The sequence below is a fragment of the Morone saxatilis genome, unplaced genomic scaffold, assembly GCF_004916995.1.
Source record: "Morone saxatilis isolate NCDOM2014 unplaced genomic scaffold, NCSU_SB_2.0 Contig4, whole genome shotgun sequence".
NCBI lineage: Eukaryota > Metazoa > Chordata > Actinopteri > Moronidae > Morone > Morone saxatilis.
The window spans coordinates 739,112-755,839 of NW_023339984.1; the positions used below are offsets into that span (position 1 = coordinate 739,112).

Sequence of the window (16,728 nt, forward strand, 5' to 3'; positions counted from 1 at the left end):
CAATATCGAGCATCCCTACTTATGTTTACTATTTCTGGACTGTTTGGATCAGTTGGAAAAATTAAACAATTTGCATTGCATTGATTTAATTGAGGAACCAGACCTTTAGCTGTGAACCCACCCTAAGATACCACAGTACAAAAACATCATGGATCCATCAAGTGAGTCAGCATTTGTAATTGAAATAAGATTCTTATTAAATTAAAATACACTTGCCAAACTACCAGGAAAAGTTATTAAACAAGTATATAGTGTTTTATTGCTGATTAACAGATCCACCAGAAAAAAATATTAGCAATAATTTGGAGCTGTTCTTCTGTCCACCTTATCACTTTCCACTTTCCTCACAAGCTAGTTGGTAACTTTGTCTGTCTGCCGTTTGGTGATAGGCAGGTAGACAATGGGTTTATCAGTTATTTTCTGAAAATGGCTGCTTGCTGCTGCTGCAAATAAGGTTAATGAGAACAAAATGTGTAGGTCATAAAACCAAAATAATAAGCTGAAAGAGGCTAACAATCTCCTTGAAACTGAGGAGAATTGCAGAGTTGGTGATAATTCTCTATGGGTTTCTTCACTTTGAGAAACATCTTTACATTACACACAGTCATTTGATCGTTAATAATTACAGCAGAACAACAACAACATACTTCTGGAGAGGCAGCCCCATCTGCAGGTCTCTTCTGAGGTGTTGTTGGTTCACTAGCTTGGTGGAGGTCAGCAACCTGTGACTTGCTGTTGTCTTGGTAAGAACCACCTGGAGATTCTTTTGCCTTCTTCCTTTGCCTGGAGAGACACACAAAAATAAAAAAGTAACAAAATTAAAAATATGTCATGACAACAAAACACTAGTAATTGATGATGATTTTGCTAATGAAACCACATACACAGAAGCATGTTAGATAATTAGAAAATACATGGAAATAAAACATTTTATTGGGTAGAATGTGTGTAAAACACACAGATCTCATGTATCTCATGTTATGAGTGCACCCCCCCCCACACCTTAATGTGTACTCATTAATCTTACCTTTCTTCCTTTAAACAACCAGTGGCTACATCTACAGACACAAAGCCAAAGTCCAACTCTTCATCCCCTATGTCCTTCCTTGAGTTTTTTTCCATTGGTTCACTGTCTTTATCATTCTCTACATGCAGCCAGTCATCCTGAGAAGATGCTACAGTAGAAACAAGGGACCTATCAACCTCTGCTTCTAGGACCTTTTCAATGTCAGCCTGCTCAGACATTGCCTCTGCAGCCTTCTCTAAGTCATCAGTAACAGGTTTATCTGTAAAGGTCCAGCCTTCAATGATTTCATCCAGTGCCTTCTCATTGTCTTCTACAGAGTCTGCCTGTGGAAATTCTTCTCTCATTGCTGCTAAAACTTCCCTTTCCAACTTTGATGTAACATCACCTTCTCCTTGGATTGTGACAAAACCTTCTTCAGAGATCACACTTGAATCCAGCGTTGTTGAGCCTTCCTTTGTTTCCTTGCAAGTGACAGATGTATCTTCTTGGTTTCTCTGAGAAGATTCCATTTCTAGGGAGGATACATTGTCTATAGGTGGTGTTGTAATTGAATATGTTGCACTAAGACGTTTCTTGGCCCGAGGCAATGGAACAGGAAAGCTTGACTGTTCACTCTTATGGACTGATTCATTACCTGTGTCTGGTAGGCCAGGAGTTGGTGAGCCAGAAATTGTAACGTCATCTTGGAATGAACCACTGAGACGTTTTTTTACTCTTGGTTTTGGTACAGGCAAGCTTAAATCTCCTGGAGACTTTTCTGAAATATCATTATCCTGTACTTGAACACTGCTCTCAATGGTCAATCTGCTTCTCCTCAACTTTACAGGGGCCACTTCTTCTGCAGATGTAGAAGGCTGATCCCCCAGAGGCAGAAGGGGTAAGCCTTGTCTGTGTTGCATCTTTGTCAATTCTTTAGTTGTTGAGGAAATGAATAAAGAACCACCTTGCCTTGCTGCCTGTGGCTCTTCTCCATGGGAAGGTGTGCTCTCCGTAAATGTAACATCTGGGAAGGAGCTGAGCCGTTTCCTCACATGAGGCTTTAGTATACAAATTGTTGTTTGTTTGTGCTTCTCTGCCTGTGCTATCTCTGATACATTCTCTGATTTCTGAGAAGATGTAACATTGACTATATCAACATATGCATCACCAGCTATATTTGACTGCTTTATTTCTTCTATATCAGCCATAACAGCGTTGTCAATCTGGACTGGTTTTACAGACTCCTTGTTTGCAACATTTAAATTTTGTTCCATAATTTCTTTGTCACTGTCAATTTTGACAGATTTTCTTGAAGGCAATCTCTTGCCACTTTGTGGGAGACGTATCTTCTTGATGATTGAGAGAGAAGCAGTTTGGTCAACATGAAATATGTCTGGTTCTGAATTTGGGGCGATGCTCTCAATTCCTTTTGTTTTCGAGGGAGGAATTTTGTGAGAAGAAGCTTTATTGGACCATTCGGGAGTAAAAGAGGTTTGTTCTAAGTCTTTTGAGCCAATCAATTCGGTGTCTGCCTGTAGAGATGCATTCCTAACCAGACTGGGGATCATTTCAGTGGCCGTTTGACTAGGTTTATCAATGCTCTGTAAAGGTTCAAGAGCACCTGAGATATCAGAGCTTCTCTCACAAGGTTGAGAAGGAACAGGATCAGAAGTTTTCAAAGCAGAACTGACTTTCAAATCCTGTTGGTCATTAGTTTTTGAAACAAATGTCCCTCTAGTGACACCATCTTTTCTCCTCAGAGGCTTGCAAGGGGCAGTTGTTTTTGGAGTTTCAGGTGGCAAACTACCATCTCTTCTTTTCACACGGGGAGGAGGAACAACATCCATACATATTTGCACAGATTCAGCTTCCTCTTTTTCTCTTTGATCACCAGTGTATAGTGTTACTTGTACATGTTCTTGGGCATTTTTATTTTGAGGTACATCTAGAGGAACGCTACTGTCTCCTTTCTTTATGCTGGAAGATTGGTCAATGACAGGCTGTGCAGGAATTATCTCACCAGGAGCATCTTCCCTTACAAACTGAACTGGAATAACCTCAGGGAGGAGCTTGACTGACAAACTATAAGATTTTTGTTTGCGGTCTGGTGTTAAACTATCCTTCCTTCTGAGTGGTCGTAATGGAGCAGTCTCTTTTTCTTGATCACACCCTTGCTGCTGAGGTTCTGGGACTTTCCTCCTAGGTCTTCTGCCTCGCTGAGGGACAGCAATATCAGCTTGCGGTCCGATTAGAGTAATGTTCTGAAAAGCTGAGGGTTTATCCATCAGTATCTCTTTATTTGAACTGGCATCTGTCAGTGACTCATTTGATGTAGGCTGCAGAGAAGTAGCAGGAATTTCTCCCATGCTTGATTTTTGGGGGCTTAAGGAAAAGAAAGGACAAGCTTCAGAATTTGCTGTTCTTTACTATATAAATATAGGTGTACCATGCACCCTATTTCCAACCAATATTAATCTCCTCAGTGGAAAAGACAGCAACCAGATCTTATTACACAGAACCAAAACTGACCTTATTTTTCAACATTCTGCTTTACTTATGTACATGCACATGTCACTGAAACACTGCAGCACACAGAAGACACAAAGACAAAATTAACCTCAGTTTACAACACCTATGTAAAACGCTACCAAAAAAGCAGTACTACCATTCCATATCAAAATGGCAATCCTTAACAGATTTTCCAAATAGTTGACCATCACAATTTCCAGAGTAGTAAGCGCTTATAAGCAGGACAAGAGACAATGTTATCACCAAAAATGCAGAACATGTACACTGTCACACCGTGCAACAAGGATCATTGTCCCCCAGCACTCACCCTTTATCCAGCTGTGAAGAAGTTGACACTGTCCTAACCTCATCCTGTTCTGTCACAGTCTGATGTCCCGCTAACACATTTTCAACATGTAATGGTGTTTGAATAGAGTCCTGCCCTGTAAATGATCTCTTCTTTGTATGCCATTTATCAAAAGCAACTTCTTGTTCCTTTACTTGTTCACTATTGTCCTTCGATATTTCAGTGATATCTGCCTCTGTCAGCGGTGGCCATTTCTTCATGCTTGCACAAACCAAAAACCCGTCATCACTGTCAGGAGCTGGTGATGGAGATGCTGATCGACCACCTACCAAGTCCCACATGTAAGGCTCTGCACTTGTAAGATATTCAATGCTATGTTTGGTGTGAATGTCTTCAAACTGGCCCTCTATCTTCTGTATGAGCATACTGTTGTCCACAAAATCTGAAAAACACTCATCTAAAGGAGTTTGTGTCTTGTCTTTCAGATCCATAGAAGAGACAGCCTTAGGTTGGTGATCCTCTTCCGCCAAAGTAGAGGTAGATGGCCCCAAAATGGATGCTACTGTTTCATAACTGAGACATGGATACTAGAGTGAGTGAGTGAAACCTGGAACCATGCAAACACACTGGTCTCAATAAACACGGAGCTACTTATAGAAACCAGTGACTACTGGAGAAAGTAAAATGCATTACCATGCTAATGCAGTACTTTACTCCAAACTTTGAAATGTAACACCTGCAAGTGGACAGTCTCCATTTAATAATCGATGTAGTCTATGTTGCATGCTTCACGCTATTAGTTTCAAACCAGTCTTACACTTACCCTTTGTGGAAAACACCCACAATAGCCTTTACTAATCCTGAGGTGTCTTCCTGTTTTGCTGACAAAGTAGATTCTTTCTGTTTTTCTGTTATTGTTCCCTCTGCCTCCAATACTTCCCAACCCAAGACACCCGCTGCCTCTGATGTGTCCAATGGTTTCTTCACTGTTTGGGTTTCCTCTGCTGCTATTCTCTCTATCTGTGATTGGCTGAAGACCCAAATATAAAGGATTTTAAAGTGTGATCCACAGAACTCATGAAGCAATACAATAAGAAAATTGTGTTCACAGAGATTCTGAATTTTTCCATGCACTGTATTGTCAAGTTATGAAAGCTACAATTTTATTGGTCCAAACAGTCCATGTTAGGCAAGCACTAAACTGGCCCATTTCACAGCAAACAATTCAAGAGCACTGGGCTCATCTACTTACCCTTTATCTACACAAAGGTCTATGTTTTGCTTTGCACCGCCTTTGAATTTTTCCTCTGTCATAAAAGCAAACATAGTAAAATACAAGAAAAGAAACAAGACAAAGGGGAATGTGACCTTGATCTTAACACTTTAAATGTCTCACCATATGCAAGTGCTGTGTTGGGGTTGCTAATAGATGTGGAGGGAACATCAGGAATTCTTGTGTCTTTGAGATGTGACTGACTTGGTAATTCTTGTGATGTATGCTTCTCAGTAGAAGAAGGGAATGGATTAGTCAGTGTTTCTTTCTCAGTTGGATTCAATTGTGAAATGCTGGGGAACCCAGGAATTTTAGTAATTTGGGGGCATGATGGAGCCATTGCAACCATATACTTCATTTCATCTTGTGTATGCTTGTGTTTTGCTCGAAATTTTGCAATTAGAAAGATTTTGTCATTCCGCAGCTTCTCAAACAGGGGCTTGCTTTGTGTTGTCCTAGTTTGTATATTTATACATTCAGAGCTAAGCATTCTTGCTGATGGAAAACCTGGGACAGATGAAACACATGGAGCAGATGGGTATAAGCTGACCATGTTTGGTTGCATGTTTACAGTTTGAGCAGAGGGAAAGCCATGTACTCTGGCCTCTTTTGGGCAGGAAGTTACTAATGTCACCATGCTTTTCATGTTGTCGCAATATAGCTTGTCCTGTCCAGAAAGTAACGTAATCATTTCTGCCCTTGTCTCTTGAGGCTTTATCAAAATTGGTTTTGTTTCATTTAGCCACCCTGTGCTTGGGATTGTAGTCATGGATGCAAATCCTTTGAGACTTGAAGCACTGGAGCAGCAAGGTACAAAACTTATCATATTGGGTTCAATCTTGGATTTGGTTTGGGGTGCAGAGGGAAACCCAGCGGTCCTGGATGCTTCTGGGCAAGATGGTGCTAAGGCCAACATTGTCTTCATAGTCTCTCTTGATTGGACTTGATTTTGACTATGTATCACAAAAAGTGTCTCCTTTGACGGCTTATCAAACAAAGTGTGTGCATCAAAAAGCCACTGGAATTTTGAAGCCCCTTCAACAGATGCAAATCCAGGCAAACTGGACACTTTGGGGCAAACAGATACAAGACTCAGCATATTGTATTGAGGGACAGATGGGAAGCCTGGAATCTTTGATGAGCCCGGGCAAGAATGGACCAAAGCAAGCATGTTGTTTGGCTTGTCTATGTTAATTGGTGAGCTGTTAATCCTAAACTGAGTGTTCTTTTGGGGTCTGTGCATCAATGAACCCTGTTCAGCAACCCATCCTTCTTCTTTGTTCCCTTCAACTGATGGAAACCCAGGTATGATAGAGACTGGGGGGCACAAAGGAAGGAGATTGACTACATTTAGGCCATAATACACTGTTTTGGCATTTGGAACAGATGGGAAACCAGGAATACTTGACATTTTAGGACAGGATGGTACACAGGAAACCATATTCTTCATTATCCTATTGTTGTCATTTGATGTGTCAAATATGACTTCCTTCTTTGGTAGCCTCTTCAGCAGTGACCCCTTTTCTGTTACCCATCCTACACTCATATCCCCATAAACTGACGGGAATCCAGGTATTCTGGAAACTTGAGAGCACAATGTAAAAATGCTGACAATATTTTGTGCACAATACACAGTTACAGGATTTGGATGGGAAGGAAATCCTGACACCCGTGCCTCTTTTGGACAGGATGGTACAAGGGAAACCATTGCTTTCATTGCTCTCCTATGACTTTTACGTCTGTCAATCAATGACACCTGCTTGTCTTTCATTCTTGGTTCAAATAGTGGTTCCCTGCTGATTGTCCACTCTTCTGAATTACAAAATGATGGAAATCCTGGTATCTGTGACATTTTTGAGCACATGCTTGAAAGACTGACCATATTTGTCATGTGAACAACATTAATCATTCTGGGATTTGGTACAGAGGGAAACCCAGAGATTTTTGATTCTCTGGGGCAACTTTGTGCAAGAGAAACGACTCCTTTCAGGTCTTCATCAATTTTATTGTTCTCCAGTAGCAATATAGTCTCCTTTTTAATTTGCTTCTCCCATAATGGCACATGAATAGAGTTCCAGTCTTTGCTGTCAGCTTTCTGCATCGAAGGAAAACCAGCCATACTGGAGGTGGCCGGGCAAGATGAAAGGATATTGACCCTACTAAACCCTTTATAGACTAGTGTAGGTTCCATAGCAGATGGAATTCCAGGGATACAAGATTCTTTTGGACAAGTTGGTGCTAAAGCTGACATAGTCTGAATGTTATCACTGTAAAGTCTATCTTTAATCATGACTGTATCAACTTTTGGCCGTGTGGCCCCTAGAGGTTTGTAATCTGTAGCCCAGCTTTTGCTCAAATGTTCTATTAAAGATGGAATACCATCAATAAAAGAAGTTGTGGGGCAAGAGCTTAAAAGGCTCATCATATCTGATCCATGATGTGCTATAGTAGGATGTGGACTTGAGGGGAAGCCTGGTATACAAGAATGTTTTGGGCAAGTTGGTAGCAAAGCTCCCATTAGCTTAAATTCATCCTTCTCTTTTGGTGACACTGTCATGAAAACAAGTCCAGTTTTCATTTTCTTCTTCAAAAGTGGTTCCTTTTGTGATACCCATGATCCTTTATTGGCTTCACTGATAGATGGTGAACCAGGTATATTGGATACACTTGGGCAACTAGGATAAATATTCACCATGTTTGGGCCATAAAAAACTAAACTGCATTGTGGTACAGATGGGAACCCTGGATTTCTAGCCTCTCTCGGGCAAGACGGAACCAGTGAAACCATTTCCTTCTTGTTCTTTTCATCATCCTTTGAGGCATATGGCTGTAATAGTTCTTTCATTTTTGATTGGTTCTCCCACTTTGGCTTTTGATCTTTATTCCAGTGTTGTTCTTCTTTTACGGGCAGTTTGGACGGCATGCCAGCAATGTATGTCACACTGGGACAGGTTTCCAAGAAAGTGTACTGTTTGGACTCAATTTCAGACTTCACATAATATGGCATACATTGTGCACTAGCACAGGAAGACTTTTTATCCACTATTTGTTCTACTAGATCTGCATGTCCTTTTAAATGAAGAGCACCCTCAGTGGTTAGAACTTCATTATCCTTTGATGACTTATCCCCCTTATCACTGTCTAGTAGGCATTCAGTTTGGTTAGCAGTAGCAGTAAATTCAAATTTCCTGCTAACTGTTGGGCATATCGGCAACAGACCTGCCATTCCAACTTCTGTCTTTCTCTTCATTTCATCTTCAGTGTCTAACATCGTGGTAGAGAGACTTGTGATCATGGCAGCACCAGGGAACGACGGGACCACACTGACCATTTCTTTTATAATTTTCTTTTTGTCCTCTGATGTGTTTCTAGTTAACTCTGTAGTCACCTTTGGTAGTTCCTCCCATAGTATGGTCTTGTCTGTTGGGCATTTGACTGTAGCTGCCTTTGGTAGCTCCTCCCATATTATGGTCCTGTTTGTGGGATGTTTTTCTAACTGCTGCTCAGCATTATATATTTGGGTTTGGCAAAGGGGTTCTGTTGCAGCAGCAGCAATTTGGCATGATGGCTGTAGTGAAATCATGTTTTCATGTCTAAAGAGAAGGTAAATACAAAGTTATAGTCAAAGTTTACTGTTGGAAGATGCCAAATAAAAATAATATTGTAAAGAGCATTCCCATAACCAACACTATAATTTTACATATTTTACTATACAGTGCATGTTTGGTACAGTGTACCTCAATCAGTCTGTGAGAAAGCAGTCAGTGCTAACTGTATAATTACAACTCATTTACATATTATAGCAAAGTTGGAAAGAAAACTGTATATTCCAGCTTTTAAAATGCATGCATGCATGCATCAACAAATGCTTTTCACTCCAAACTCACTCAAGCCTGTATTAAAACAACCATTTACTAGAGATGAAAAGCTGCTCACAAAACATCATGCCACAGCATTTGCTTGGTTTGATTTTACAACTAGTGTTACAACAGCCAGTGCTGTAAAACCAGCATTATTACTGGGTAATAATGTAGTGTTCTTCACTGTATACCCCTGTGATACTTGTGAGTTGTCAAAATCAAAGTTATGGATGGTTGACTCAAGTTCTTACCTTTCTTCTTTCTATATTTCTTTGTTTCTTTGTATTTATTTTACTTTATTTATTTATTCTTGGATTTATATTCTGCTGCTATGTTATTGTTTTGTTTCTCTATGGCAACCCATTTTGCTCAGTTGTAGTAGCGCTACAATTCACCTGAAGTCTAGCTCAAGAGGGCATTACAAATTAAAACCATGCAACACACATAACTACACTTAGATCAATGAGCAGAGACCAGGTATTACCCTCTTTCACACTTACCCACTCTCAGAGTATCTAACACATCCTTGTTCCACAGTGTCATAACTTGTAGTAATGACATCCATTGACTCTACTGAAGTTTTATTTGGCTCTTCTGAGGGCATGAAACCATGATCCTGCACAGTGACTTCAGCAGTCTCTGCTTCCTTGCCAACAGTACCTCCCTTCTCAAACACTGATATCTCTGTTTCTTGGGTATCCTTTTGACCCAAGAGGCTGAAACAATGACAAGTGACAAGACGGAAAAGCTGTATATACTTCGTGAACCACAGAATAACTTAGTTACACAAAGTGTGACACCAGAACAAATGCAAAGCTTGCAGTAAATTTGTCAGTCAGATCGTGTTGAGATAAAGCAGATGCATTATTGAGGAATTACATCACATTATTACATTACTGCACAAACCAAGGCAACCCACCTCTTCCTAACACTCAAGAATAGTGGCATGTCAGGCACTGAGTGCCACATTCTGCAATGCAAGTCTCTGAAAACAGAAACGGAAAGCATGTTTCAAAAACTAACCAACTGACATCACAGAGAGAACTCCAACTCCAACTCTCCAACTCACTCACCCTTTTTCTAGAAAGGCTATTTCTTCAGCCTCAATCGGTATCCAAAAGCCCTGGTCATCTTTATGCATCTCCAATGGTGAACATACATCAGATTTTGTTTTCTTTGAGTCAAGATCTAATCTGGTTGTACTGGACTCATCCCATAACATCTCAATGCCATTAACTCTAGAGGATGGCTGGTCCACTTGTATTTCAGAATTTGATGATGGTAAGTCTTGAACAATTGCCTCAACAGGACAGGTTAAAGGCTTAGTTGTCACTCTTTGATGTACATCCTCTGGTACATTTTGGCTAGGGACTATAAACCACATGGATCTTTTGTTGACAGAAACCTTACAAAAGGAATGTTCTTCTAGTGACAGCTGTTGACTCATCAGGTTTTCTCTTTCCTTTCCAATTGTTTTTGTCTCTGGCTTCATCAATAGCAGTGTTTTAACTGGCCACCCCAGTCCTGAATGGTGCACATGTGTTGATTGTACACCAAGAACAGAACCTTTCTTTGGGCAAGATGGCAAAATATTTACCATATTTGAAAGCCGGTCTAAGTCTGGCTGTGGAACTGCTATGATGCCAGAACTGAGAACAATGTTAGGACACTCTTTGTGAGGAGAGCCATACTTTTTGTAAAATGGACAGCAACTTTGCGTCCTTATCATCACCACTGGCCAGCCCTCTACTTTAGAATCAGAACTAACTGAGGCTCTTGAGGGGAAACCAATGATATTTGACTGTCTAGGGCAACATGGCAGCAACTGTACCATGTCTGCATTTTTTTCCACAATGGCATCAACAGTTTGGGGTCGTGGAGCAGATGGAAATCCAGGGTTTAGGGCTTGTCGTGGACATGATGGAAGCATACTCAGCATTATTTCTTTGTCCCTATATGACATTTCCTTCACTGTAAAATCTTGGTGAACAACTCTGTACCTTCTATTGAATGGGTTTTCCCAAACTGCTTTCCTGTCCAGATACCAACCACTATTGTTGTTTGCACTATTCTTTGCAGGTAGACCTGGAATTTTACAGTGTTTTGGGATAGTGCCTAAGGATTTTAACATGCTGGGAGCTTCTTTCAACACAGCCTCGACTGATTTCTCTACTACCTTAGAGGGAATTCCAGGAATATATGAGTGTTTGGGACAGGGTGGCAACATTGATACCATAATACTGACCACTGTCTTTTCTCTAAAACACATCTTAAAGTCATGTATTACTGACAGTCTTCCTAGGTTTGTTAATGGCCTTTCCCATACTGGCCTTTTGTCTACACTCCATTCTGCTTCATCAGACTCACTGTGGAATCTAGAGGGTATTCCACAAACTCTGGAATGCCTTGGACAAGTTGGTAGCAGATTGATCATACTTGGCATATCTTCCAACATCTGACATGGTATTGATGGAAAGCCAGGTAAGCAGGCTGTTGGTGGGCAGGACGGCAATATTGATACCATATTTATGATTGCATCACAATCAAGATAGAACACATTAACATCCTGTAAATGTGATGTAACTCCAGACTTCTCACCAGGGAATAGCAGCGACTTTCTTTCCATTAGCCACTCTAATTGTTTGGTGGTGTCTCTAACTGGCATTCCAGGAACTCTAGATTCCTTTGTACAACTATGCAATAAATGTACCATAGTTGGGCCATCAGCTATTGTAGGTGTCAGAGCAGAGGGAAACCCAGGTACACTAGCATTTTCAGGGCAAGAGGGTAATATTGCACTCATACTCAGAGAAGTGTTCTTGTCAAAACATAAAACTGCATTTAGAATCAGCACTTCCCTTTTGATAAATTGACTCTCCCACTGTAAACTTTTGTAAGCAAACCATTCATTGCATCTGGATAAACAAAGTTTTTGTCCAGTTTTTGAAGGTAAGCCATGGACTCCACTATGTCTGGGGCATGAGGGCATTACATTAACCATACTGGGTTCTTGTCGTGGAGCAGAGGGTAAGCCAAAAACATTGGCTTTTTGTGGGCAACTTAAGAACATATCTACCATATTTTTAAGGCTTTCTGTCTCTTTCGGTAACCACTGAACAATGTAAGCGTGTCTTGTCTCCTCTGATCTCTTGTTAATTAATCTCTTTGAGGCATGCCAATCTCTGTTCTGTTTTCCTCTGCTTTGATCTCGAGATGGCATACCAGGAATTTGGGTCAGTTTAGGGCATGTAGGTACAAAACTGACAATACTCGGTAACAGCTTCTGGGGTCCTGTAGGCATACCTACAAGGCAAGTTCTTACAGGGCATGAGGGCAACATTGCCACTGAACAGAACATTTTGCTTTTGTCGAGATCCTGAGAAGCAACTACAGGGGAAATATCTTGAATCAAGACTTCACCTACACTCAAGGGCTTCTCCATCAAAATATGCTTGGTTAGAGTCAAGAATTCACCTTGAGCACTAACTGGCTCCTTAGAGGGTAAACCAATGACTCTTGTTTTTCTTGGGCAAGTAGGCAGAAAATTTGCCATGCAGGGATATTGGCTTGGTACAAATGGAACACCAGGCACACTGGGTTCTTTTTGTGATACAGATGGGAAACCAGGAATTTTTGCTTTCCAGGGACAAGATGATGATAGATTTACCATATGTTTCATAGATTCTTTATCATCCTTTGACTTTGACTCCTGAACCCGGACAGGATTCAATGGTCCATTTATTCCTTTCATTTCCCTCAAAAAATGCCAGCTGTCATTTTTTGCCGTAACTCTTTGTCTAAATGGCATGCCTGCAATCATTGTCTGTTTGGGGCATGTTGGGAGAAGACTGGCCATACTTGGAGTATTTAAAACCTTCTGCAATGGTGCAGAAGGAAACCCTGGAACACTGGCCTTTCTAGGACATGTTGGCAACATGGCCACCATTACTATAATCATATTAGTATCACTGACAGCTTGTTCCTGAACACAAGACATGTTCAAAACAAATGCTTCTTTTGTCTGCATTGGTTTCGTCCATAAAGAATGTCTGCCCCAAACACTCTTTCCATATACAGTCATTGATCCAGCACAAGCTAACCCTGGAATCCTGCAAATTCTGGGACATGTAGGTAAAAGGTGAGTAATATTTGGCTCCCGTTTCAAAGAGGATGGGAATCCAGGAATACTGGCAGACGTGGAGCAGGTTGGTGTTAAGTGCACCATTTTTGCAGTTCCTGTACTACCCTCATAAAGGGAACTGACATAATTTGAATACAGGAGTAAGGGAAATCTGTGGCTGGGTAACTTCCGAAACAATAACCTCCTATCATCCAGCCAAGCTATAACTTGTGACTGATGTAAACATGTCATGCCAGGAATCTTAGAATATTGTGGGCAACTTGATAGTAACTTAATCATACTCGGCACTCTCATTGTTTCTTCAATCTGAGCTTCAGGCTGTAAAATGGATGATAAATGAGAAACAGAACTCCCTCTTGGACACAATGGACCATGTTCCACCATAGACGTGTACACACACTTTTCTTCTATAGTGACTGCAGAGTTTGGTAGCATAAATTCCTGTGTAACTCTCTTATCACTTTCAAACAATGGTCTTTTATCCATATCCACATGTTCAGTTCTTTCTTTCTCTATACAAGGGTCCAAATCTTCCACAACAAAGCTTTTTGAGGAAGATGATGCAAAATTCACATTAGGTTCTTCTCTTTGTTTTGATGTATTGCCTGTTTTGGGCTGCTGTGCTGAGAGAATCCCAAAATAAGATTCCAATCTTGTAGTGACGTTGTCAGAGGCAGATGTGTTGCATTTGATTTTCTTATCTATAACTGGAACAGCAGGGCTGATTTTACGAGTGTCTCTTTGTGGCTTCTCCGACTGTGAGTTTTTCGCAATGGACCATTCTCCAGACTCAACTTCTGGTGTTATGTTCAACACCATTGGAGGACAAGCAGAACTATCGTTTCTGAGACAAGATGACACTGAGGCAGCCATGCTCTCATTTCTGAAGGAGTAGAGTATACCAAAGATTGATGTCAGAAGAAAAAGACTGAAGTACTTTAGAAAGTTGTTAAAAATGCCTAAACAAAATCCACTTAAATACTACTCAAATATCACAATTTACTTTTGCATTGAACTTAGATTAATTTTTGAGACTATACAATTGGGGTTTAACTGACAGAGCACCACACTACACTTACCCTAAATCCATAGTTACAGCTTCTTTTTTATGGGCCACTGCTATTCTTCCAATAGGTTTAGTATCAAAGGTTGTAGCAATTTGAGGCAAGTGCAACAAAGGTCCCTGGAGTGATATGGAAGTAGGTTCAGGGTTGGTGGGAGAAAGGGCTTCACGCTGAACAGGCTCTGGTTCGGCTACTGGATTCCCTAACTGAATGGACATCTTGGATACGTGACTTCTTGGTTTAAACAGAAGTTCCTTGACTGAGGCAGATGCTGGATCTTGAAAATCAGGGTTTTGCTTAAGTGAACACGTAACACGTGTTGGCTGGACATTAGGAAATGTTCTTGCTGGCCTTGACTCTGTCTGATCCATTTGTGTTTTTCGTGTCTCAAAATATTTTAGCCCTGGGGCTTTGGGTGTTCTGGAGCTATGGGGCAGAAGTGAGGCCATGCTCTCAGGTCTGAGGGACAAACAAATAAAGATCAGAGTTATGATGTAAGGAAAGTCTCTATCGCAGAATGCAGTCCATATCTGGGCCATATTCACAGAATTCCACTGAACAGCAAACAAGCAAAACAGCAATGTGACATAGAACTTTTTTAATTATATATGGCAAACAAGTACAACAGAAACAGAATCACCAACCAAACAAGCATTTTGTGATAAATCACGGAGGTAATGACCAGGTCTTGCCAAGCAGCAGTAGCCCTTTGGAGTAATACACTGAAACAACACTGCCAGATCAGGCACTTGCTACATCAATACAACATTGACTGAGCTGATTTTGTTCAAATTTCAACATAAAAGAATCCCTTTTAAAATCCCATATGCTAGGCAATTTCACAAACAGCTGAACAGCATGATAACAATTTGTTTGCAGTGCCGACACAGCTACAAGATTATAATCAGTAAAAGCTTCTCAACAGAGGGGACCAGGGGCTTACTTCACCAGATTTTACAGTTAAAATAAAGGGGTTGAATTTTTGATATCTAAATTAAATTTAGCAATTCTGACTGGGCAAACTTGTTGCTTTCTGCCTTTGAATGCAACAGTGTTCTAACGTAATAGAGTTCTCTATACCTCTTTCAAACATTACCAGAAACCCTTTCAAGCCAAACAAATGTGTGTGATTGTTTGTGAGTTGCATTTTACCCAAAGCTGCTAATCCAAGCCTAACCAATTAATGCCAAATGTACACAAAAACATGCCACACTACATTAGCTACCTTAATGTTGTTTTGAAACTTGTGTAGATAGGGTCTTAACCAGCAATAACAGTTTTTTCTTTAAGGTAAAATATGTAACCTTATGCATTTTCCTGCCGTAACATTATTAAAAACCACTAGACCTATGTTATATATTTTGTTAGGCAGTGTACTTACATTATCCCAAATGTTTCCAACAATATTCAAACCCTAAGCAAGCTGTAATTTTATTTAAGGTAACGTTTCAACTTCTAGGAGAGAGTGACAAAGCAATTCAGCAAATGTGACTAAAAGTAATGTGAACAAAACTTAAATAAAACCTTGTCCGTGGAAATAATTATTGTCAGTCAAGTCAGATAGATTTTCATCGGCAATGGTGCTTGTTTAACAATGAAGACAACAACAACTTCCATGATCCCACACCTCTTCATGATGTCATCAAACTATGTATTTTGCTATCGTTTTGATGAGAGACCCCCAAGCAGCAGAAATTATATACTCTGCATTTAAAGCCACATTTAGTGATTTCTGACTGCTAGAAGGAATAAAGTAAAGTTATTCCTAAATGAGAAAATTAAAAAATTAAAAATGGACGTAGTCTCAATGATGCCACCAATAGGCTTTTGAAGAGCCATTGTTAAGCTCAGTGTGGTCGGCTCTGGCCGTCGCCATTTTGGTAGTCCTGACTCCACTGGCTCTTGGGTAATCCAAAACTGGGTAAAGAGGTGGAACTCAGTCAGGCCGAATGAAGCCTGGTTACTGAAACGGTGCTATGACAGTACTCGCCAGTCACTCAAAGTGGCCACATCCTTAACCAATACTGTTTTTTGTACCAGGTTGTCAACATGTTTAATATGGGGCCTTATGGAGACTGACTCACTGCTGGAACCAGCCTCAAGTGGCCATTAGAAGAACTGCAGTTTCTGGCACTTCTGTGTTGCCATCAATAGAAGATGGTGCTTAAAAAAACTGTATCAAAAATAACGGAATGTATTTTTCAACAAACTTTATAATGAATGCAGATCTGCTTTAGTTTTAAATAAATCGAGAACAGTTAGACCCATGTCCTTCAGTTGCCAAATGTAAGTATAGAAGAGAGCACAAAATCATATACACTGCAAATAATTTGTTGCCATGTATGATTACACAGCAAAAGATCTTGGCAGTAATATTAGTGCAGTGCGATTAATGTTTGATGAAAATGTTATTACTAAATGTACTCCTAAATGCTCTAACACTGTTAAATATACATGGCAGCAATGTGCTTTGCATATAGATACATTTTGTTATTGACAATGTATTATTTTCCTTGTTCAACTAATCAATACAATCAGTTATCAAGATGTTAGAGGCAAGGTAAGTAAC

The 16,728-nt window shown here is 40.3% G+C and overlaps 1 protein-coding gene across 6 annotated transcripts in view; it reads right to left on the bottom strand.

Moving 5' to 3' along the window:
• Positions 1 to 16,728, bottom strand: part of LOC118338169 (EH domain-binding protein 1-like protein 1) — a 33,726-nt gene that overhangs the window by 7,618 nt on the left and 9,380 nt on the right. The window contains exons 11-20 of one of the 6 annotated variants that reach the window (XM_035675413.1): positions 14,175 to 14,618; positions 10,028 to 13,978; positions 9,874 to 9,939; positions 9,455 to 9,670; positions 5,218 to 8,687; positions 5,074 to 5,128; positions 4,645 to 4,851; positions 3,843 to 4,394; positions 1,028 to 3,388; positions 648 to 783 (exon numbers count right to left, since the gene is read on the bottom strand). In XM_035675413.1, coding sequence (XP_035531306.1) covers positions 648 to 783; positions 1,028 to 3,388; positions 3,843 to 4,394; positions 4,645 to 4,851; positions 5,074 to 5,128; positions 5,218 to 8,687; positions 9,455 to 9,670; positions 9,874 to 9,939; positions 10,028 to 13,978; positions 14,175 to 14,618 — 11,458 coding nt within the window. Of the gene's footprint in view, positions 1 to 647; positions 784 to 1,027; positions 3,389 to 3,842; positions 4,395 to 4,644; positions 4,852 to 5,073; positions 8,688 to 9,454; positions 9,671 to 9,873; positions 9,940 to 10,027; positions 13,979 to 14,174; positions 14,619 to 16,728 lie in introns of those variants that run through there. The other 5 variants (XM_035675415.1, XM_035675414.1, XM_035675416.1 and 2 more) reach the window with 5 other exon arrangements.